Genomic DNA, 25,684 nt, shown 5'->3' with positions numbered 1-25,684 from the left:
CCTTAGCCTGTCAAATACTTTAGGAAGAAATTTTAAAATTTGTCACACAAAGCCGTTCATGACCCATTATCTATACTTATGTCATGATTCAGTCCCTTTCTTCTTTTTGAGTCTCATCCTAGATCCTCGGTTAGGTACCCTGTTTTAGATAACAAGGAAAGTTTGAAAACCGCGGGACTGTAGGACTGCTATAAGACCTTAGATCCTAGAAGGAGAACTAATTTATCCATCAACCTCTGGCTAAGAGCCAGGGTTTAAACGTAGCATGTCATTGTTCTGAGGTTTATTTCTGTTCATCCTTTACCACTTTCTGGAATTTTTTTTTTTTTTTAAGTAATATATATCATCAACTCCTAAAAGTTTTTTAACGCTCTAGGTCTTTTTAGGCTTCAGGATAATTGGCCCTTAATTACTGTTAGCCATCTATATGCTTTTTAAATTAAACTATGGTTTGTAATCAGCCTTTTTTTTTTTGTAGAACTGGAACTAGTCTAGAGAGAAGAAAGTTATTGAGACAAAGGAGGAGTAAATTTTATAGGATTATGGATTTTTCTAAAATCTTTGATGTGATTTTGATTTGACAAGATTGCATGTATTAACAATATGTGGGATTTAATATTTTTAATTTTCTCTTATAGATATCTTCAGGAAGTAGGTTACACAGATACAATATTAGATGTACGGTCTCAGCGGGTAAGATCATTACTTGGACTGTCTAATTCAGAACCAAATGGATCAGTAGAGACAAAGAATTTAGAACAGATCCTGAATGGAGGTGAATCTCCTAAGCAAAAAGGACAAGAAATCAAAAGGTATGACCTATACTTATAGGTTAACATTGTTTATATAGCAGGTATTGTGAATTTCTTTAGCTTCTTGTTATTGCTGTTAACAGTTATTGAAGCATGTAGAGTTCAGATTTAAAGATTCCTTCCCGCCCTGCAAATGGTACCATGGACAAAGAAACTTTTTATTTAGGTGCTTTTTAAATTTATTTATCTTGGGGCTTCCCTGGTGGCACGGTGGTTAAGAATCCGCCTCCCAGTGCAGGGGACCTGGGTTCGAGCCCTGGTCTGGGAAGACCCCACATGCCGCAGAGCAACTAAGCCCGTGTGCCACAACTACTGAGCCCCTGTGCCACAACTACTGAAGCCCACATCCCTAGATCCCATGCTCCGCAACAAGAGAAGGCACCGCAATGAGAAGCCCACGCACCATAACAAAGAGTAGCCCCCGCTCGCCACAACTAGAGAAAGCCTGCATGTAGCAACAAAGACCCAATGCAGCCAAAAATAAAATAAATTTATTAAAATTATATAATAAATTTATTTATCTTGGGACTTCCCTGGTGGTCCAGTGGTTAAGACTTCATGCTCCCAATGCAAGGGGCCTGGGTTCTATCCCTGGTCAAGGAAGTAGATCCCACATGCCACAACGAAGATCTCGCACACGGCAACAAAGATCCCGCGTGCTGCAACTAAGACCCGGTGTAGCCAAATAAATAAATAAATTTTTTTTAAAGATTTATTTATCTTAAGTTTTGATGCGAAGAGAATGACTGTAGTTCTGAAATAGGTTTAAAATTAGAGAGTGATTTCATGTAGTTCAGAGTTATTTTAATGTCTTGATTTTTAAATTTTTGTTAGAGTATTTTCAATAAATTATACTACTATATAATTAGAATAGTAATGGTTGTTTAGACCCTAGTGTTAAAGAAACAAGGCTTTGCATTGTGTTTGGACTCAGAAAGCTACCAGGTATACTTTAAAATTTTAATGTCTTTATTGATAGAGTTCACATACCATAAAGTGCACCCACTTGAAGTATATGAGTTTAATAGTTTTTAAGATAGTCACAGAGTTGTTCAGCCGTCACCACAATCTAAGTTTTGAAAATTTTCATTACTCCGTAAAGAAACCTCGTACTCATTAGCTGCCACTCCCCATTCTTTCCCATATTCCTCCCACTCACCAACCCTAGGCAACCATTAATATACTTTCTGTATCTATAGATGTGCCTATTCTGGATATTTTATGTAAATGGTTATTCTGTGAGTAGCTTCTTTTACTTAGTGTAATATTTTTAAGATTCATCCATGTTATAGCATATGTCAGTAATTCATTTCTTCTTACTGCCAAATAATATTCTTGTCTATGGATATACCACATTTTGTTTATCCATTCCTTATCCAATTGATGGGCATGTTGATTGGTTCCACATTTTGGAATAATGAATAATGCTACTTTGAACATTGGTCCGCAGGTGTGGACATATGTTTTCAAGTCTCTTGGGTTTATACCTAGGAGTGGAATTGCTGTGTCATACAGTAACTCTGTGTTTACCTTTTTGAGGAATTTCCAAACTCATTTCCAAAGTGGCTGGACTATTTTACATTACCATCAGAAATGTATAAGAATTCTAATTTCTCTACATCCTCATTAACACTTGTTTTCTGTCTACCAAATACACTTTTGATTATAGTACAGATTTGATAAATGCAAGTTGTCAAGCAGATGGAACTTTCTTTTCATTTTTTACCATTAGATATTACATTGAATTACATAGGTTGGAACGACAAAGAAAAAAGAGTGGAAAAAAACAAAATGAATTCATTAGTTTGGTTAGAGCTTAAGAAGTTAATAATATGTACAGTTTATAAACTAGCATTGTTTCATACCTTAGATACATTTTATCTAAGATACATCATGCAGTTATTTAAAGACTTTCAAGTTAACAGTTAAGCCTTTAGTTTACAGGTTTTATTTCTGAGAAATAAGGTCTCTTTAATAAAAACAATTTGACATCTAACAGAGCCCTTGTTTTCTTTACTCTGGATTTCAGGAATCATAGAGCTTTCATAGCTTTCGAGAAAAATCAAGGATATTACTATGTTATTTTAAACTAAACTTGTCAGCTAACCAGGCTAAGTAGTTCTTAGGATTTATAACTACTTTAGAGGAACACAGTTTACTATATCACACCTGAATCTGAATTAAAAATCCACAACAGACTGTATCTTCTCCTTGTAAAGCTTCTTCCCTTTGCAAGATTAAGAGTTTAATAGTTTTTTTTTTCTGTTGTGGTAAAAAACACATAACATGAGATCTATCTTAATAAATTTTAAGTGTACGGTGCAGTGTTGTTAACTGTAAGCACAATATTGTAGAGCACTTCTCTAGAACATTTTCATCTTTCATGACTGAAATGCCATACCCATTGAATAGCAACTCCCTATTTCCTCCTTCCCCCAGCCCCTGGCAAACACCCTTTGACTTTCTGTTTCTACGAGTAACTACTTTAAATACTTTATATATATTTATATAATATATGAATACTTTATATAAGTGGAATTAATACAGTATTTGTCCTTGTGTGACTGGCTTATTTCACTTAACATAATGTCCCAAGGTTCATCAGTGTCATAGCATATGACAAGATTTCCTTCTTTTTTATGGCTGAATAATTATTGAATGTATTTACCACATTTTCTTTATCCATTTATCCGTCCACAGACATTTAGGTAATAATTGTTTTTAATCAATGTGATTTCCTTCTTAATGAATATAGCTGTATATTGCGAGTCTGTACTAATGTAGGTGTGTATGGTTCAGCTATGATCAGGGCCTTTGAAAATTCCTAAGAAATACGAAAATGACCTAACATGTTGATAGAGGTGTCAACAAAAAGATGTTTATCGTATTCTCATTTATAACAATAAAAAATTTGAAGCAGTCTACATGTTCAACAGTAGAAGAATGGTAAATTGTAGATCATATTATTAGAGACAGTATGCTTAATGGTTTAGAATGGGAACTCTGAAGACAGACTTGGTTTGAATCTGGACTTTGCTGCTTACTAGCTGTGACTTTGGGCAGGGTACTTTACCTTCCTGTGCCTCAGTTTCCTCATTTATAAAATGGTAATGATAGGGTTGATGTGAAGAAGAAATGAATTAATGTAAGGCATTTGGAACAATGCTTGGTGCATAATAATAGCTATGATGAAATATTGCTTATCCAGTTGAAATGTGACCCAATCAAGAGTAATATTTACTAGATTCTACTGAGTAAATGTCATTGTTGTCTTTCTTGGTTTATTCTTTGGTTTATTGTAGGGGGATGTTGTGGGTGTGTAGTGTATCATATCACACAGCCTCCACCTTATAAGGATTCATTGGGGGAGAGAGTTCTCATAGGTCTTGTAACTGAAAAGCTGTGCTGCTTCTTAGTGATTGGTCTGATTTACCTTTGAACCTCCAGTAGTTGCTCTCTTTCTTTTTACTCTGACTGTTTGGAATCTTGCCATATTTGTGGGTTTCCCTTATCTCTAGAAAACACTGACTCTTTTTTACCCTTTTACTTACGAACCTTACTCTTGACTTCATTCTGTTTTCCCTTCATCTGGATATATAATTTTAAAAATTCTGTTGATTGCTTTTTATTGAATGAGAAAGGATAGTAAATAGTTGGCAAAGAAAAAAATTATTATAAAATTCCATAGATGTAGATGTCCACTTAAGCATGTGGATTAAAGGCAGATTTACTTGTGTGCCTTCTGGAACCTCTGTTAAAATATCAGTTAAAGACATTTTAAGACACACTGATTGACACATAAGGACAAAAAATTGAATATATAGAAAGAATGAGAGGATATACTGTCCATTAGATAGGGAGAACTTAATAATTTTGGAAGCTGGAAAGAAGAAAAGGAACAAGCCAATTCAAGTCCCAAAATGCCAGTAAAGTTCCAAAAGCTAAGGAGTTAGAGGTATCAGGTACATTTGGAGTCAGGTTTAGAGGGGATTATTAATAGAGAATTAGTTTCAAGTTTATGTAAGAGGCAGTTAGAATCTTAAACCCCCTCTTTAATCCTGTATAGCCGCTTGAACACCCCTCCCCTATCCCAAAGAATGGTGGTATATTTTCTGGTGAATTCCAGTGATTTCTGATTTCTTAAGAAAACAAGCAACTGTAGGGTGGGCTACTGTACTGAAAACAGGAGGATTATCTGAAAATCTCTAGCTGAGCAGTGAGATTCCCTGTTTCCTTCTACTTGGCTTCAAGTATGTTGGCAGCTGGTCTTAAATCCCTTTCAGGCAGGAATATGATCACATTAATAGAGAAGACCTTATGATCCGACAGTTGGGATCTGCCAGTGAAATGGCTGGGACTCTGCCCTGTTGTTATACAGAAGTGAAGCTAGCTACTTTGACAAGCCTCACCCATGTACACAGTATATCCAATTAGTTTTTCTGTGCCTCACTGTTAAATATTAACAGTTAAGGAAAGACTTTAATATGAAAATTGGAGACGAAAGGAACCAAACATAAAAAAGGAACTCAGAGAAAAGAGGGAGCAGAAGACTTTCAAAACTATAATTACTCTTCTGAGAGGACTGAGAGAAGATAATACATCTATAAAACAGTAATATGTTATTGTATAAGGTTCAGTAAGAGATCAGAAAAGAGCTAATAGAAATTTAAAAGTGTGATTTAAATAATTTTCATGTAAGACTTGGGAGATAAAAGACTCTCCCAGAAAAGAGAAAAGGGGGAAAAAAAGTAAGACTGAAAAGAGAGGAAAATCTAAAGATCAGTCCAAGAGGGACAACATGTGAATAGGAGTTTCAAAAAGAGAGAATAGGTAAACTGGTGTTGAAAAACTTTTTTAAAGAGTAATTAAAAAAAATTCTGGAATATATTTATAGAATGTGTTTCCAAGGATGTTTGTTTCCACATTGAAAGGATTTCTCCCAGTTACACTATAAAGTGAATTTAAAAAAATCCATACAAAGGCCATCATCGTGAATGCTAAAAAGAAAACATCTCAAGAGAAACAGCATGGTAGCTTGCAAGTAGGGCAAAGTCTCAGATCCTTCACAGTCCATGGTTGCTTTAATTTCCGTTTTGCTAAAGACTAATGACGTTGAGCATCTGTGTATGCCATCCACATATCTTTTGATACAGGATCTGTTTGAATAATTTCCCCATTTTTTCATTGTTTTATTTGTTATTGTTGAGATTTAAGTGTTCTTTATATAGTCGTTCATTAAATGTGTGACTTGCAAATATTTTGTCCCAATCTGTAGACTTTTCTTTAAATTCTCTATAGTGTCTTTCAAAGAGCAAAAGTTTTTAATTTTGGGAAGTCTGATTCACCTGTTCTTTCTTTTATTGATTGTGCTGTTTGACTTTTAAACCTTGTACGTGTATTGTTGTGATCAAATACAGTTTTTAAAACCTGAAACGTGAGTTCTCACTTTAGAGACAGGAACTTCTATCCAAGGAACAATAATACTTTATTGAAGTTCAAAACAAAACTCTCATGTCTTAAATTTTTTATTTTTCTGTCATTGAAGTGCCAATTTTGTCAAATATTTTCTTTGCCTTTCATTTAATCCCCAGATATCGAGACGTATTACTAATGTTGAACTGAAAAGTATGTGTTTTGTTATTGTGGTAGTTTTTTGTTTGTTCTTACTAATTTGCACTTGAAAAACACATCTCTTTCTACATTCAGTGTTGATACAGGTCCTTGAACCATGTGCTGGATTAGGCAGAGTATAATAGACCTATTAAAACCCTATGTCTGGGATGAAGTGAGAGTGGCATGGACATATATATATATACACTACCAAATGTAAAATAAATAGCTAGTGGGAAGCAGCTGCATAGCACAGGGAGATCAGCTCGGTGCTTTGTGACCACCTAGAGGGGTGGGATAGGGAGGGTGGGAGGGAGATGCAAGAGGGAGGAGATATGGGGATATATGTATATGTATAGCTGATTCACTTTGTTATAAAGCAGAAACTAACACACCATTGTAAAGCAATTATACTCCAATAAAGATGCTAAAAAAATAGTCTGAATTGTATTATATCCTTAATTTGGACTAAGAACCAATCAGGGAGGGAAAAAACTCTAACTTTTAGACTATTATTCTTTTTGTTACCATGTACTGTTCGTATTAGTAAGGATATTTGAGGTCATCTAGTTTAACCCCCCCAGTTTACAGGTAAAGAAGTTGAGGCCAAAAAGGTTTAAGTGACTTGGCCAAATTCAGGCAGCTAAGTCGGTGGAAGAGTTGAGACTTTCATTGTGAGAGTCTGCGTTCAGCTGAAGCTTTCACCGTTCTGTTGCAGCCTCTGTTTTTAGACATTTAAACAACTATTTGAAAACCTTTTTTGTACATAGAGGAGGAATTCAGATTATAGTTTTAAAATGACTTCGTAAGTAGATAAAAATAGATTATCACTGTTACCTATTATATGAGTGGTTCTGAAACACTTCAAAGGTTTTTTTTTTAAGTAGTTTTTCTTTTTCCCCCTTAAGTATTTATTTATTTATTTATTTATTTGGCTGTGCCGGGTCTTAGTTGTGGCATGTGGAATCTTTTACTTGTGGCACGCAAGCTGTTAGTTGTGGCATGCAGGATCTAATAGTTTCCTGGCCAGGGATCGAACCCGGGCCCCCTGCATTGGGACCACCGAGTCTTAACCGCTGGACCACCAGGTTAAGTCCTGAAAGTATTTCTTTAGTATATTAATAATCCTGTTTTCTAGGTAAGGAAATCTGTAAAATGGATTGGAATGTTCTATATCTGATTTACCATAACTTTAAATCTGAGCATCCTGATAAAGTTCAGTTTTAGTCGTAAACATTTGCACCAAGCTGTAAGAGGTTGTAGAGCTATAAGAAATGCTGAGTTTAAGTTGCTTGCTCATGATGGCTTTATTTTGAGAAATAATAGCCACATTTGAGTGCCTAATACTATAGGGTTTTTATTTTGATGCAGCAATTACTTAAAGTATTTTCATTGTAGAAACTTAACAACTGCTTTTATTGATAGATACTTTAACTGTAGAACATAAATGATCTTTCAAACATTTTTGTGTAGAATATTTAGATAATACATTATAAGTAAATTTTCATTTGAATCTCTCTACTACCTTCAAGTACTATTTTAAAATAGGAGACAGAAAGAAATATTAGAATTAATCATTGGAATATTTTGGTTCATCATTTTTCCTCTCTTACAGGCCTTCTGGTGATGTTCTTGAGACATTCAATTTCTTAGAAAATGCTGATGACAGCGACGAAGAAGAGGAAAATGACATGATTGAAGGCATCCCAGAAGGAAAAGACAAACATCGGATAAATAAACACAAAGTAAGAATTCAATTTTCTATTCTTATTAGCTAAAATATATGTAGTCATGTATTTGGAATAGAAAATTTCAAGATGTCTTTCGTTACATTGGGAGTGATTGATCATTTATTATGTCACTTGGAAGTTTTATATAGTCAGTTCTTATTGAATTACCTACACATAGTACAAATTATTTGCTGTATTATAAATGGCAAGAAAGGGTCTGTTTTTATAGGACTAGTCCAGTGATTTGAAACTTTTTTTAAAAAGTTACATCCTTTCCACTCCTGTCACAATTAAGAATCACTGCTGAAGTCTCTCTCTTCCTGTACAGTAAACAAGTGGTAAATTGTAACTGAAGTGGGGTGGTACTCCCACCCTGGGTGAGGGAGTAAACTAAGAATTGTAAATGTACGTGTCAACACTCATTGTTTGTTAAGGATTAATAAAAATTTGCTTTTGCTCATAACCTAAGAAACAGGTTTATGTATTTTAGTGTTGATGCGGGTTAGCTATAAGAGCAAAAGTAGATTAAATGATCTATGTGTGAATTGTCATAATAGTGTACAGTATTTCAAGTATGTTTTTTAAAAAAAAGGTGGATGGGTTCTGTTGTGGTTCTTTGGGAATTTACAGTAATATGGGAAAAATGCCAGTGTTTCGCAGAAGCTTCTAGTCTATAAAAGCAGTTTTCAACCTTTCTGCCAAATTTCATGTGTGTAACACACTCATATGTGGAGCATAGGTGAATAGAGATTTTGATCCTTCCCTATTTTTTTGTTCTGGGAAGCACTACTATAAATACCACAGCTGTTGACTTGCATTAATGTCCTTATTAACTATGCCATATCCTTATATGTTACGGACTGCCTGTGCAGTTCTCAGTGAATGAGGTCAATTCAACACAACATATTAGAATGTAAGTTAGTGCATGGGTCTTTTGGTACCTGTGAATCTATTGTAATTAGAGAAGTTCTTTGTAAGAATCATCATACTTGGAGATTAAGATTTTAACCATTCTTATTACCACATTGCTTGCATCACATTTTATAACAGTGTTCACACAGCACTGTTGACAACCATTTATCTAGGGTATAATTTGGGATTGGTGAACTATGTGGAAAATCTAAAATTTTGTATCTAATCTAAAAATGGGAGTGCAAATGTAAAGATAATTGTGTGAAAGCATAAAGGACTCCTTTACAATTTAGCATAAAGGTAATTCTTGGCTTATGTTCCATTTACAGATAGGTAATGAAGGTTTAGCTGCTGACCTAACCGATGATCCTGATACTGAGGAAGCACTGAAAGAATTTGATTTTTTAGTGTCTGCTGAAGACGGTGAAGGAGCTGGAGAAGCACGGAGTTCAGGGGATGGCACAGAATGGGGTAAGGTGATAAAGAAATGGGGGTGGGAAATCATCTAGCCCTTAAAGTTGTATTTTATTAAATATAATATGTGGAATGTGTATATCTGAACGTATGGTGGCAGTTAAACTGAGAGCAAGGAGAAGAGTGGTATTGAATAATTTCAGAGTATTTTGCACCAATTTATTTAGATTTGGTGACTAAACTTTAATATATGGCTTTTGGTGGATTTTGATTTTTTGAAATTTGTCTTGATTTAAAGTTGAAATATTTAGTCAATTTAGAGATCCAATTCCTTTCTTCTTAGCAGATTTTTTTTTAAAGCATATATGTAGTTTTAAACATTCCTATGATTTAATTTGGTAATGAACCTGGGTTTCAAGAAGATAACTCTTTTCAGTATTCCTGTATGGTATTATCTGATTTATTGCTAGGAAGTAATAAAGCTACTAATCTTGAATTATAGCTCTATATTGAGCAAGATTTATTGAAGTATTAAACTTCATTACATGTAATATTCAGTGTACAAATGCATTAGAGCCTAGCCTTTGGAAGTGATACCTACTGCTAATAATAATCCAGCCATAACTAAAAGGGATAAAACAGTTCTATTTATACAGGGTTTAAAAACCCCATTAGAAAGTAAAATAAAAGTGTACAAAGTATTTTAAGTTAATAGCTGAGGTCCAGTATGTTATTCCTATTAAAAATGTTCATTTAATCATCATTTAATATCAACACGTTACCTGGTAGGGAGAACTCAAATTGTGTTTACAGAGCTTTATTGGAGAAGGTTACTAAGTACCTTAATGCATATTTCACATGAATACCAAAGTTGCTTAGTTACTAGCAAGGGGAATTATCACTAGATTTTTATAAACTACTTTGGTAATAAGGAAACACACTTGGATTTTTTAAAAATGCCTCACTTATATATTGAAGCTGAATATTGCTAACAGCAGGAGAGACAAGACCTAAGAGATAATGTTTATTGACTATCCTGATACAAATTGAGTACTTAAAAGATCTGAATTTTGTTATCAGCTTTCTCATTGTTTACGATTCTCAAGCATTGTTTTCAGATCTTTACTTCTGTCTTCTAAGGGGAAAGAGGAGACATACTAATTGAAAGTATTAAAAAAGTCCACAATTACTTTCTAGACTTCGAATATACACTTTTGTACTTACTATTTGAAAATAGCTATGTTATAGAAATTTTCCCTTCTTAAGAATTAGCTTTGCTCAAGAGCAAGAATTAACCTTGCTCCAGAAAAGTAAAAGTATGTTTTCTTCTAACTTCTCTGTGCAACCCATTCAAAGTTGGAAATACCTTATTTTTTTCCGAAAGTTTCTAAAATACTGTTTATTTTTTTCTGGATTTTAAAATAATTATATAAATATATTTAAATTGTATAAATACATAATTATTTTATAATTCCTGTGTTTTTTAGGAGGTTTAGAACGCACAGATACATGTGAAGAAGAAAATTAAAAATCACCTGTAACACTGCTATATAGAGAGAATCATGGTTAATATTTATATCTTTATTTAACAAGGATTTTGCTGCGTGCTGATATATAAACCACAGTTTCCACTTAATATATTATTCTTCCGCAACATCATTTTCAAAAACTGCATAGTATTCTTGATGGAATATGTTCCACTATTTCTTTAACTCTGCTGTACTGTTGTACATTTAGATTATTTTTATTAAAGAAAAAAACGATCAAAAGCAGTTTTCAAACATCTGTACAGCTAAATCTTGGCACATATCCATTCCTATTTTCTTCACCTAAAATGGCTGGAAGTTTAACTGTCCATCAGAAGAATACATAAAAATTTCAGGAATGTAATTTGTATAAAATGGCATTATTTCTATAATCAAAGTACTATATTATTTGCAGTTGATTGTCCTTCTGTCCAGAGACTTCTGGCTGTAGAGCAGAGTTTCAAGAGAGGACCTAATTAGTGTGAATGACAAGTGTCGATACTTTATTTACTTTTACTGTTAATATTTGAGAGTGACCTGAATCTTCTTGTGTAATTGGAAGTAACCGACAAAGTCTCTTCCTTCCGGACAAGTGTAAAACACCTTTAAAGCATTTTAAGTTCTTGAGAAGGAAAGGATTCTGTTAAGAACAAAATGGTTCAAGTAGTTTCTTTCCTTAAGAAATGAAAATTATCAAAGGATCTATGCAGTGATTTTGAATTTATCATTTTTACTCAACAGGTGTCATACTCAGTTTTTTTCAAAACAAAGAGGCTAGATATACAAATACCCCTTTATATTTATTTAATTCATTTACTTAAAATTTGAATTTACTTAAAAATGGGAAGGTGATGCTTTTCAGATAAATTACTTGGTAAAGGACACAGTTGTTGTTGTTGTTGTTGTTTTTAAAAGTAAATTGTCATAATGAAACATCCCAGTATTCACCCACATCGGATAATCTATGTTATTTTTTATTTTGTATACTAGCAGTCTACTCGGGTACCTAATTTTGAATCCTTTTATCCTATGAAACCACTGCTTTTAGAAAGCTTTTAAATCTTTTTCTTCTTCTGTCATCTACATTAGGTACTCTGGGTTTAATTTTAGTAGTTTTTACTTCTTGACATAATCAGAAATATTGTGAGCATTTCTAATTTCGGTATTTCTCTCATGGAGACTAGGCATTTTAAGGTTGTTTAGTTATTGTCTCCTACACTTTGAAACTGTGGTCTGTAGAATGTATAGGACTACAAAATACCAAATGTTTGTATTTAAATATAATGAATAAAGTACTGAATATTTGCATAAAGTTAGTTACCAATTTATGCTATATTAAGTAGATTTGTATAATTCCTTTGCTTTGGTAGTTAGAATCACCATAACAAAATTTTAGGCCTTTGTGGTTTTGAGTTGTCAAGGGTCATTTTTTTGGTGCATGTTTGTGTTTTCTTGTAAACAAGAAAGTTCCCGCAACTGATTCAACCTCATTTCTTGGTATTTTTTTTCCCCCTAGATTTTTTAAAAACAGAATTAATATGTAGAAGATTATGCTGCTTCTTCCCTTTTGCTCTTAACTATTTCTTATAAGTAATATCAAATCAGCTGTTACCTACCAGGCAAGTTTCAGGATGTTTGTGCACATATGCATTCACCAACCTTTTCTTTGCACTGCCTTAAGTTTACCTTTGTTTTCTAGATTTGAGTTTACCTTGCAAGTAGTATTTGTATTTTTCTTAAGCTTATCCTTTTTTATTCCCTTTGCTTTTTCACTTCACTACCCTTTGCTACTCCAGTTAGAGCTATTCACAGATTTATTTTTCTACAAAGGTCTTTTAAAAAACATATTAAACTTTACTGTTTTATCTAACTTCCAGTGTAAAGTATATACCACTTAAATTTTTTGTTGTTGTTTCTATGAGGTTTAACAAAGTTTGCTCAAAATGTGTCCATTTGTCACTTTTAAAAATAAGAATTGTAAGCTTTATTAAGATGAGTACAAGCGATTCTTTAGATCACATTTTTTCTTTGAGTATTTGATAAAGTGACAGAACGGATTCCTGATATAGCATTGTTTTCATGATTAGAGTACATGAAAAGTGGATTTTCTATTTAAATCATTATTACAGCTGTATTACAAACAGTATTACAGTTTGCAGATTTGACAAATAATCGTGTAAATTTCAGGCTTGAACAACCTAGTTTCAGGTAATTCAAGTTAGCAAATTTTTGGATTAAGCTTTTTACATACTGACTACCTAAGATCATAGTACCGTAAGGGAGAAAGTGATGACAATTATAGTAGGAAAAGCTCAAGGTACAGTAAATTGAATTTCTGTGTACCTTTGGCTTGCGGGATCGTGGTTCTTCAACCAGGGATCGAACCCGGGCCCCGGCAGTGAAAGCACCAAATCCTAACCAATGGACTGCCAGGGAATTTCCCTGTGTACCATTTAAATATGAGAATTTTTTATGTTTACTTACATACAACTATCTATAAGGAAAAAAGGCTTTTTTTATGTCCACTGTATAGATGCAATCAGTGAGTCCTAGGGAGTTTATAAGGCTTGTAAGCCAGAATATAATGAGTTAACAAAAGTTTCTAAAGTATGTTTTCTCTAAAATCTTCCTCTTATGTCAGTCTTTTTGATTGACTTAGCCTATGTGTTTTGGTATAATTTTTATTTAATAACAGGGTTAAATAAACTCTTAGTTCTTTAACAAAATGTTAAACTTCCTAATAACAGCTTTCAACTTGAACAGTAAGTTTAAAACTTAAAGGATGGAAAAGCCTTTAATGCCTAAAATAATTCGAATAGACATATTTTTATTCTGCTTCTTTTTAATGCTGTTTTTCCTTTAGTTTACTATAGGGTAAATTTATTCTAGGCACAAGTATTTACTTAAAACAAATACGGATTTGTTTATTCAGCTAAAATAGCTAAAGTATCATCCTTAGCAGATTTACAGCAATGTATGTTTTCACTTCTCCGTACTTTTCACTGCTTTTATCTTACCCTAAAAGTATCAACTCTTAAAAAGTTCTTCAGTGGAATTTGAGTTTTGTTTTTTTTGTTTTTTTTTTGCTAATCTTAGTTGTAGACCAATGGAAGAAGGTAATGAGATGTTGAACTGTTTGGGTGGGGTGGGGGCAGAGGTGGGATTCTCTGAATGCTTTGTATGGATTATTCGAAACATTGTAGTTTGGAATATATGTATGTATTATATTGGACTAGAATGCCTTTCCATTAGTACAGTTATTTTGTGCATGCAGAATCAATGTGACAGAAGGTGCATGAATATTTTCATCAATAAAATGGCACTGACCTTTCTAGCTTGCACTTTTATGAGTAGTTCGCATGTAATTCATTCATTTGCTTTTATGATGCTGGCTGAATAATTTTTTATTAACATTTTTATAAAGATGCAGTGATCTATTTTTGTATAACATTAGATTTCTAATGTCAGTCCATTGTAAGAATATCAGTTATTGAAAGAATAATAACCTTCAAATTTGTGATTCATAGAAATGAAGCACCATTTAACTTTTGTTAGTGGTATTAAATGTTTAGAAACTTACTAGATGAGCTTTTAGAGTTTGAGTTGTGAATACCAAAACTGAGACTGCACCTTTAAAGTACTTTGAATATATGCTATTAGTACATTTTTATTATGATTATATAAAGCTATAACAGTTTACTGCCAACAGCTTGCATTGCCAACTGCTGATTTTTTTTCTTTTAATAATATGCTGCATGTAGATAAAGATGACCTCTCCCCAACTACTGAGGTTTGGGATGTAGACCAGGGACTAATAAGTAAACTGAAGGAACAGTACAAGAAGGAACGAAAGGGGAAGAAAGGGGTAAAGAGTAAGTGCAGATTCTATTATAATTTTTGTATACCGATCTTTGAGAAAAAAAAATTCTTCAGTTCTGATTTTTTTGTCTACTTCTTTTTGTTTTATAAAGGGGGCAACTAACTTTAAACTTTGTCTGTTGTATAATTGAAATTTATTTGAATGTAATTTAGGTTGTGTTATTGATCAAGTGGGAAATCATTTTAAATATGTGGATAAGGATGAAGGAAGAATTTCAGGGTTTTTGTCTGTATTTTAAGCTTTAAAAAGTTTACCAAACTGTAAGGAATATTGGCCTTGTGATGAAAAATAATAGAAATCTGTTCAAAAGGAAGAAAGTATAACTTTCTGTATTGTTGATACATAGGGTATTACTGCTATAACCAGCTCATGTCCAGGTTACATTTCTTAGTTTCAGAATTCCAAAATACAGTGAATAGGAAAGCCCCTTCCATAGTTTGTGCTTTCTGGCCTTAATCCAACCACAAACAGCAACAGTAGCAAAAAAAAAGCTCTCCTAGGCAGTATTTTCTTGGCTACTCTGATGGAGTAAGGCCAGAGGAGAGGGTAGTGGTGGCAGTAGGGTTTGTTTGGTCAATCACTGAGTGTCTTTGGGTACCTCAGTGTATTTTTCACTGTTAATATCCTGACCAATGAATGTATTGTAAAAGTATAAATTTAGCTACAGCACATCTCAAAGAAGTAATTCATTTCCATTTTGTGAATCAAGCTTAAGAACAGTCGCATGAAAATCATCTTCAGACCTATGAGTATTAAATGGAGAAACTGAAGTTTAGTTTTGGGGAACTTTATTTTGAACTGGCCATTGAATCCTGCCAGTCTAAATTTTTTGACTGTGTGTAGGAGAAAACAGTAGACTTCAATGGCAAAAACCATGTAGGCATTCTTTCATATTCCTTTCTCTGGTGACAAATATATTAATTTATGAAATGGCAGTTGCAGTGGAAAAGGGTGTAAGTTTTCTTCAGTGAAGCAGTTTTTGAATGGTTTAATTTATTGTGGAGGTAAATAAGGAATTTGGAAGATTTTACGTGTTGTGCACTTTTATAACCTTATGCTTATTTATGTTATTGCATGTGAATAAAAAGATAAATAGTTCTCTAAGAAGTTTCATATTTTATGTTGAACTGCTTACCATATTTAAAAATGTTTAATGCTGGGCAGGGACTGTGTTCAGCTCTAACATCACTTACCTATATAATTAATGCATGTTGAGTATAAAAGTACTTTTGCATGATTGGCCATTTTAATATAGACACAATGACATTAGAATTTTAGGGTTTAGATCTTTTTTTTTAAGAAATAGTTTATTTGAATATTAGATTACTTATTTTCTGTATGTTATTCATAAACTGACTTACCTGCTGAAGATTTCTTTAGAAAATGCTAGGTAGTATTGCTTTTAATTTAAAATATAGATACTCCATTTTTTCCCTGATAGAATGTGTTTAGATCTATACACATTTTTTTTTCTTTTTAACAAATTGAAGATTTGTGGCAACCCTGTATTGTTTTTTAGCAATAGAGTATTTTAAAGTATGTACATTTTTTAGAGACATAATTCTGTGCACACTTAATACAGTACAGTGTAGTATACACATAACTTTTATATGCACCAGGAAACCAGAAAATTCATGTGACTCGCTTTATTGTGATATTTGCTTTATTGCAGTGGTCTGGTAATGAGATGCATACAAGATATGCATCCAAGATATGCCTGTACCTTTTTGGGGTTTAGAAAGAAGATATAAGTCAACTTAAGGTTTTTTAGTTGTAGGTTTTACATTTTTCTAAAAAATGTTTTTTATTGAAAAAAATACCTGTTTAAGAACTATTAGAAACAGATGAACTGAAACTAAAGTCTAAAATCCCCATAAAATTGTAATTTAATTAATTTTCTTTAGTAGGATCATAATATGCAGTTTTGTTATTTGCCTACTTAGCTAACAGTTCACAGAAAATACCATTTCATGTCAATAAATATTCCACTGTATAACGTTTTCCAATTTCTTTATACCAAGCTACCCTGTTGTCAAGCAGAATATTGCAGAACCTAATATGTGAAATGGGTGAAAGGGAACTACTGTGATTAAATCAGGATCTGGAGACCTCACAGCCATGCCCTGAGGCTCTCATGTCTCAATACGATTTTATTACCAAAATGTGTACTGTGTTATTCAACCAGTCCCCTTTAATTTTGATTTTGTATCTGTTTTCTCAAAAAAAAAAAAAAAAACTAACTTTATATAGCCATAAAAATAGAACATACTTATGATTCAAACAATACAAGTAGTATGTAGAGACACAAAAAAGTAAAAATCACCTTCAGTCCTACAACTCAGATATTAATATTTGGCATATATTCTTCCAACTTTTTCTAAATGTCTTTATACATAAACCTCCTTTAACAATTTCCAACAAGAATATCATATTGTTTTTAATTCATTTTTTTCGTAATTTTCATAGTCAGCTAAATAAAATATAATTTTAGTGGTTATATAGTATTGCATTTTGTGAATTTAACCTAGCCTCCATTAGTTAATCCTTCAGATTGTTTCTCATTTTTACTGTTTTTATAAACACCAGTGCTTTTAAATTTACCCATGTATGTAGATATAAAGATGAGGTTTCCAACACTGTCTCAGGAGTGAATAATTAGGAAATAATAAATTATGTTTCTCTTTACACTTCCTTTGTGAATTAGTTAAATAAAAACTTTTTGCTCTTTAATATAGAGTTCACCTTGAAAATGTTGGCTCTGAATCCCTGCCATGGAAATAAATTTTTTTTTTAATTGATGGATAATAAACTTAGGTCTTAATCCAGGTAGAACATCATGTTAATGCTAAGATACAATTTTACATGAAAAGATAATTCATGAATTTCCTTAGCATTCTTATTATCTATTTTTGTTGGGTTTTCTTCTGATATTTTTGCAGATGTGGCTTTGTATAAGTTAGAATAATTCATAAACTTTAGCCTTTTCTTTTTTCTTTATTCCAAAATGTGAATGAATCACACCTGTTGGATCATAGCACTAAGTTTCTACAGAGTTTTTTCCAGCTTCTTAAAGGGAAGAAAATTATTTGCTAACTTTACCATATGAAATCAGATATAATCCAATCTAAATGCCTTTTTTTTTTAAATGGGAAAAAAAGTGGTGAGAATGCCAACTGTTTAACTTTGTAAAGACTCAACCATGATTTGACTATTAAAAATGGAAAGACTTCTAAAATCAAGAGGCAGGAAGCTAATGTTTATCTATCTTCCAGTTTGTTCACTCCATTTCACCCTTCATTTTTCCCACCTAAGGCAAAAGAAAATAAAAGTGACATCCTTGCCTTGGACTGTAGATACAATTCAGTATTAATTTTCTTTTTCTTTTTCTTACTTTTTCTATTAGTATTTCTAAGAGTCAACACCATGAAACTAAAGAGACTTGATACAGTTATTTTGGTCTTAAGCTTCAGAAGGGTTAAGCTTCCTTTTCCTTGTAACTTTTTATTTTGACATAACTTCAGACTTAAGGAAAAGTTGCAAGAATAGGGTAAAGAATTCCATGCACTTTCACAGTTTCTTTAAATGTTAACATTTTACTACATTTGCTTTATCCCTTCTCTCTTTAAATATGTACCTTTATTATTTTGAACAGTTCAGAAAACTGAGTAAGTAGTAGACATGTTGCTCCTTAGATACCTTAGCGCATGTTACTTGAGCACAAACACATTCTCCTATATGACCACAGTACAATGAGGAAAATCAGGGAATTAAGTGATATAATACTATTATCTAATCTAAAACTCTGTTTTCTGTAATCTTTAAATAATTTCTAAGCTTTCTGTAATTGGGAAAGGGAATGAGGGGGGGTTCGGAATTAATCTTTTGTCAAAATCTTGGTTTGATAGGATTTTTCTAGCTTTCTATGGTCTCCTTTTTTGCAGTATTTTATGTCTCAGTAAAAACATGTAAATCAATAACAAAAATCACACTGTGTATAGCAACTGAAGTAAGGGTAAAGCATCTGAAATTTAGAACCTTTATTTAGAATATGAAGGAGGAGGGTAAAAACCTTTTAAGACTTTGGTATTTGTTTTGGTTTTTCAACATGGAAAGTTTAAATTGTGGCTTGTAATATGTTTTCCTTTAATAGATAGTCTTATTCTTGCTTATTGTTATTCCTATGCTGTTTTATACTTATAAAATTGAGGCTTATAAAGAAGATTAGATTATTTCGTGTCCTTTCTTCAAAAGATTTGTGTTTCAAAGATTCACATATAAATGAGCATCCCTGGATCATTTTCTAGTTTTCCTTTTTTAAAAAAAGTTTCATATTAGTATTTGTCATTTGCTATTCCAGATTCAGGATGACAGACTGTCAAGAGGGAATATAATATTTTTGTAAATTGTGACTTAAGTCCAATCATCTATATATTAGGCATTTTAGAACATTTAAGGTGAAATTATTATTTTGTAGCAATAACTTTCAGTAAGCCTATAAAAGCACCTTGGCACATACTATAAAATGACTGTGATGATTAACCTGCTTCTGTTTTGGAGAGAGTCCATAAAACTGTTCACTATTCTCTTGCATCAAATCAAAGACGAACAGTTGTTTCATAGTTAAGGGATATTATTTTCAGCTAAGAAACGCAGTTGTTTTATATTTCTGACTTCAATTTCACACTTCTAAAACAGACCACTCTTCAACTCAGGTTTCTTTCTCTTTTTTTTCTCCCCCAAGAAAATAATTCAGGTATTTTGACAAGGGGGAGAAAGTATTTTGATGCTCTTTCAGTGAGGACACATTTTTAAACTGCAGAATCACTTTGCAGCTAAACTATTTTTTCCTTAATATTATGATGTCATTTTTTTTAAGATGACATTTGTCATGTCAAAGCTTTCTTTTAATTAAGATGATAGAAAATACAACAGATCAAGCAAACATGACATAACTAAATCTTATTCTAAAATAAACTTATCTTTTCCAGATTGCCTGCTAAACATTTGGTTTCACTTCAGAATATAAGGCTGATTAACAAAGGGAGAACAGTAGATTGAGAAAGGGAAAACAGTAGATTCAGTTAAAAAAAAAAAAATTACTGTTTTACTTAATAGAGTCATGGAAAGATAGATTTCATGTCATGAGTGTGTATGTTTGTGAGTGAATTTAAAAACACTAACACACACACACAAAAAAATAAAAATAAAAACACTAACAGCAGTTGTCAGTCCATAGTTTGGCTTACACATGGCATACTGTTTTTCGTTTTCCTAGAATCTGTTTAGATGATTGTGCTTTTTTTTTTTTTGATTGTGCATTTGTATAGACTTGATGGTCGTGGTTAAGAGATAGATGGGTTGTTTTATTATTCATAGTGGTGAAAGGACAGTTTTTCTTGGTGTTACAATTAGAAAGAGTATTTCATCTATAGATTAGAGTAATAATTGAGAATCAACTTTTGTTTAATTAATACCTAATAAGTCTTCAATTATGCCGTTGAATATTTTTATAATATTATGTATAACATTCTATTACACTAATATGATTACAATTTTCTCATTATTGCTAATCAGACTTCAAATTTTTTTATTTGAAATTGCATTTCATTACAATTACTGTATTTAGAATACAGGATAGATTTAGAAAGAGAATGAAAGAGCATTAAATGTAGTTAGTTGAAAGATGTTCTACAAAGTAGGTGCTAGATAGGACTGTTACATCTGGTTAAGAAATCTGCTTTCATCTTTTAGCAGTTTTTGAGAAACTAGAATTAAAGCAGGGACATTCCTATCTTTCCTAAACTTGCCACTGTGCCAAACAGAAACTAATGTTTGGCTATAGTATGCAAGCCAAAAAAAGTAATAATTATATAATTTGGGATCCTCAGTTTAAACATTAATTAACTTTCATGTTGTCTCCTGCTTTCCTTTTCTTCCATATTTCCCAGTCCATGTGTTCAGGAAGATATGACTTACCTGTAATGATAAAACTTTTTCTTGTCTTTATTATATTTAGCTATCATATGATGAAATTATTTATAAGTAATATCTAATAAAGTCAAATTTATGGTATACATAAGTATGATAAGAGTGAGCAGAGAAAGATCAACAAAGGCTCACAGAGGAGATGGAAGTATGTGCAGGAAGTATTCTCACCTTTCTAAGGGATAGGTAAGGACAGATATGACAAAATATGGTAGAAAGAACCTTGGTGAATATTGATACTATAGGGAAACTGCTCTGATTTGAAAATTAGGGAGATTTGTATTGTGGAGCATGGAAAGATGAGATTGGTTAGGAAAATAGGATCGGCGCATATGAAGCACATATAGGGTTAAGTACAAGATTTTAGTTAGCTTTGATTCAAAGAGTGTTGAAGTGCTGTTTGTGGTTTCAGAGTAAGGAATGATATGATAAATGTGATAATTTTGGAAAACTAATCTAGCTGTAGTATTCAAATTTGATTAAAGACAAATGGAGCTGGAAGAGAGGAAAACCAATTAGGAACCTTCTGCAGTAATTCATAAGAATGCAAGCTTTGACTAGAATAAAGTCAATAGCAAGAAAGAGATTAATCTGAAGAATATTTTTTTATAATATGTTTTATTTATTTTTAATTTTTTAAATTTACTTTTGGCTGCATTGGATCTTCGTTGCTGTGCGCGGGCTTTCTCTAGTTGCGGCGAGCAGGGGCTACTCTTTGTTGCAGTGCACGGGCTTCTTGTTGCGGTGGCTTCTCTTGCTGCGGAGCACAGGCTCTAGGCACACAGGCTCAGTAGTTGTGGCTCATGGGTCCTAGAGTGCACGGGCTTTAGTAGTTGCGACGCGTGGGCTCAGTAGTTGTGGCTTGCGGGCTCTAGGGTGCGCAGGCTTCAGTAGTTGTGACGTGCAGGCTTAGTTGCTCTGCAGCATGTGGGATCTTCCTAGACCAGGGATTGAACCTGTGTCCCCTGCGTCGGCAGGCGGATTCTTAACCACTGTGCCACCAGGGAAGTCCCTGAAGAATAGTTTAAAGGAGGATTCTATTTAAAAACAGATCTCCCCCCTCTCCTCATTTATAAGTTGAAAAGGAATTCTTAATGTGTGGGTGCAGGGCTTCCCTGCACTATGGAGCCCGCGAGCCACAATTACTGAGCCCGCGTGCCACAACTGCTGAAGCCCACTTGCCTAGAGCCCATGCTCCGCATCAAGAGAAGCCACCACAATGAGAAGCTCGCACACTGCAACAAAGAGTAGCCCCTGCTCGCCGCAACTAGAGAAAGCCCACGAGCGGCAATGAAGACCCAACACAGCCAAAAATATAAATTACAAAAAAAGAAAGAAAGAAAGAAAAAAGATGTGGTTGCAGAATTTTAAGAACAGAAATCAAGTCAATGATGTTGGTACTCATAAGTGGGAAAGTTATAAAGGAGAGCTATTTTGTGAGAAAGGATAACATTCGTCTTCTTTCATGTTGAATTTCACTGATGGTTAGATATCCAGTTGGCAGTTTTTCATTTATTAGAGAATTTGTTTACAGTCACTTCATTGTCGGGGGAAATCCTCAGATAATAACTGAGTTTTCTCCATTATAATTACTTTAGGAAATTCAGACTACTTGACATTTTGCATACAGTAGAGTTGCTCAAGCGTTTCTAAGAAGCTAGGGATTACTGTGAAATAGAGTTAATAAATGTATAAGATTCCACCTATTTCCATTAAGCCTTATAATCTCACTATCTGGCATTCTGTTAGGGATACATAAATGAATGATAGTTCCTATAGAATTACTAATATTCTCATAGCCATAGTGAAATTTAATAATTATGTAGTCTAATTAGTCCATTAATGTTGACATTAGTAAATAAGGTCATAAAGTGTGGCCTTGGATTTGCCTATTTTAATTGTTTTCACTTTATATTGACTATAAAGCATTTTCTTTTGTCTTTTCAAATTATTTTTATGACATTCTTAAAACTATTTTCTTTCAAAATACATAAGAGAAATGATTCTCCTGTCATTTCTGAATTTCACAGTTTTAAAGAGATCCCACAGTACTGTAGATGCTACTGAGTTTTGCGTATTTGGGCCTGAATTATCCATGCAACAGCTGAAATTCTCTCCTTAAACTTATGGCCTATGACAATGTTGACTTTTTATACTATGATGAGAAACTAAGAGAGCTCATGGGTAAATCAGGTTTTTCAAATTTGGGAAAAGTGAAAAAACATTTTGAGGAAAATTGGAGTTGATTTGTTAATGACATATTTGTGTGAATATGGCAGGAAAATATCCACATAAACACAGGGAAAGTTAATTGTTTGTTGCACCCTCATAAAAATCATTTGTACTAATTTCTTTGTTAATGTTTTAAAGTAATGGATTATGTTGGAAAAACTCATGTTTTATTCTTTACACTGTTAAATGGTAACTTAAACACCAAAATTTTTTGTTTTAATGGTACCTTCTGTGTCTGTGAGCTTAGAACTTTGGTTGTGTGACAGAAGACTCAATTTTATGTATATATGTATCTCCACAGAAATAGTGAATATCTTAAATATTTAAATTATTTGGGGGGGTTGGTATGGAAAATTGAAGACATCTTTGATTATTGGAGATTTTTATAACTGGAACTTCTTAAAAATAGCCTATTTTGTTAGTAAGTAGATTTTTAAGGCTGCTAGCAAGTCAAGCGGTAGCTGTTACATGAACCTCTGCTGCTGACATTAATTTACAGGGGTCAACAGGACAAAATTCTACGACATGATAGCTGATCTGGGAGATGATGAGCTGCCCCTCATCCCTTCAGGATTCATAAATCAGTCTAGGTCAGCCTCTACTAGAACTGATCATGAAGGTGCAAGAGCAGAGGAAGGTACAAAATTTAGCTGTCATGTTTATTTACATTGCAGAAGACATTAATTCCAAATCACATCTCCTTAATATTATAAACTTGCTGCTGTTTTAAAATGATCAGTTTATATGATCTTCAGAGAAGGTGTTGGGCAAGCTCTTGGTGTAATTGTCCTAAGGGATTTTGAAATTTTTGGCTTCTGTGTCTTTATAATTTTTTTGTTTGTTTTTGGTGTTAGGTGGAGTTGTTTCATATATCATTTCAAAGTACCTTTCTGAACTGTGACTTTAGCTTACAGTTCTAGTAGCAGAGAAATAGTAGACTTGAAATAGTACATATGGAAAAGAACTATTTAGTCATTTTGTCATATTGCTTACATTTAGTAAGTAATAATAACTGTCACTGATTAGGAGACAACTAAAGTGCCAGAGATTGTGCTTGGAACTTTACATGTATTATTTCTCTCTATATATATATAAAACAGTTGCCTGATACAATCATTTTAGAATAAGGCAACATCATTATTCTTTAACCTGGTGCCAGGTATATACTACTTGTAATGAATTTTCTAAAATTTGCCTAAATTAGAAATGTACAGGAAATGAAAATACTGTTTAGGCATTTTTTTTCCATAATTGATTTTAGCTGAAGGTATGTAGATGTACTTGAGTAATTGATAAATCTAGGTCTAGATCATTATAATTGTAAGTAATGAGACTGAATTCTTACCAAAGGTTTATTGTGATATATAATACATATATATAAAGGATAGTCCATTATCTAATAATTTGGCATATAGATTGAATTTCACTGATATTTCTGCTTTTGCTCTGTAAGGTAATTTGATAGCCCAGTCAAAAAATTTTGAATACATCTTATGCTCTTCTAAGGGTTCTCTACTAGTACATTTTCCTTAAAGTTAAATAATTTTGCAATTTTCCTTTACAGTCAATCATCTCTGCATGCATTTACCACTCATCATAATCTAGGGATATTTGAGGAAGGATAAAGAAAATCACTAAAATAATAAAACCAAAACAAAACATATTAAAGCATGAAAAGCAACAGGAAAAGTGAAAGTCTATTGATTTTTTCCTAGATCTCTTTCCCACTGTTAAGCTATTTTCCTGTTTTACTTTAGGAAGTATTTTCTAAAATGCATATACCAGCTCCATTATTCTTCATTTTATGCATTTAGTAATGGTTTACCAAACAATGCATAGGAAAACTTGCTAAAATTTTTGTAGTTAACACTGTACATAAACTGCAGATTTTACAGCTTAAGGCAAGGCCGTATTAGCAGGAATTAGGGACCCTTTTAAATGTTTCAAACCAATGACCTATAGAAAAAAACAGTCAAGACTCATGCTACACAAAAACCAATTTAGAACTTGTATGTATGTTTGTGTCTAATTGTGCTTTTTTAAAGAAAAAAATGTAACTCAGTGATCTGACTATTAATAGTGGAAGGTCTAGGGGGTGGGAAGATAAGCATAACATTATTACACTTTTTAAAGGGTAAATATTATTAGAATTTGTTACTAAAAAAGATTCAAGTTCAGCTTTGACTTAGAGCTAAGAAGGGAACATTAGAGTTCATAATCTCTTATTTTCTGTGGCCATCTCCAACTTTATGCATTCCTGTTGAAGGCCGTGTCATACCTCATTGTATAAAGAAAAAATATCTGTTTTCAAGGAGAGAAACTTATACACATTACAACATTTCAGACAATTTTTAGTTAAGACTTAAGGTATACCATGTTGCCACTGGCATGGATGGAATCAGTTACTGAGCTGTGTTCTTTAGATTTGATAAAATTGAAGGAGATAGGAAGAGTTTGATATGTGAGCTACAGATTTCCTTGGTCATTAGTGTCCATAAAAAGGAGGATTAATTTAAAAAGTACACAAAGGACCTTGTTGTAAGACCTCGTTTTGTAGACCCTAAGATTTCCGTAAAGGGAAAT

The 25,684-nt window shown here is 32.9% G+C and overlaps 1 protein-coding gene across 7 annotated transcripts in view; it reads left to right on the top strand.

Moving 5' to 3' along the window:
• Positions 1 to 25,684, top strand: part of STRN3 (striatin 3) — a 114,074-nt gene that overhangs the window by 68,022 nt on the left and 20,368 nt on the right. For 4 of the 7 annotated variants that reach the window (XM_033409924.2, XM_004282138.3, XM_049706791.1 and 1 more), the window contains 5 exons: positions 639 to 812; positions 8,038 to 8,167; positions 9,394 to 9,535; positions 14,766 to 14,876; positions 23,601 to 23,738. In XM_033409924.2, coding sequence (XP_033265815.1) covers positions 639 to 812; positions 8,038 to 8,167; positions 9,394 to 9,535; positions 14,766 to 14,876; positions 23,601 to 23,738 — 695 coding nt within the window. The remainder of the gene's footprint in view (positions 1 to 638; positions 813 to 8,037; positions 8,168 to 9,393; positions 9,536 to 14,765; positions 14,877 to 23,600; positions 23,739 to 25,684) is intronic. The other 3 variants (XM_033409925.2, XM_033409926.2, XM_004282139.4) reach the window with 3 other exon arrangements.

This window comes from Orcinus orca, chromosome 2 (genome assembly GCF_937001465.1).
Source record: "Orcinus orca chromosome 2, mOrcOrc1.1, whole genome shotgun sequence".
NCBI lineage: Eukaryota > Metazoa > Chordata > Mammalia > Artiodactyla > Delphinidae > Orcinus > Orcinus orca.
This window is presented reverse-complemented; position numbering and strand designations above follow the sequence as displayed.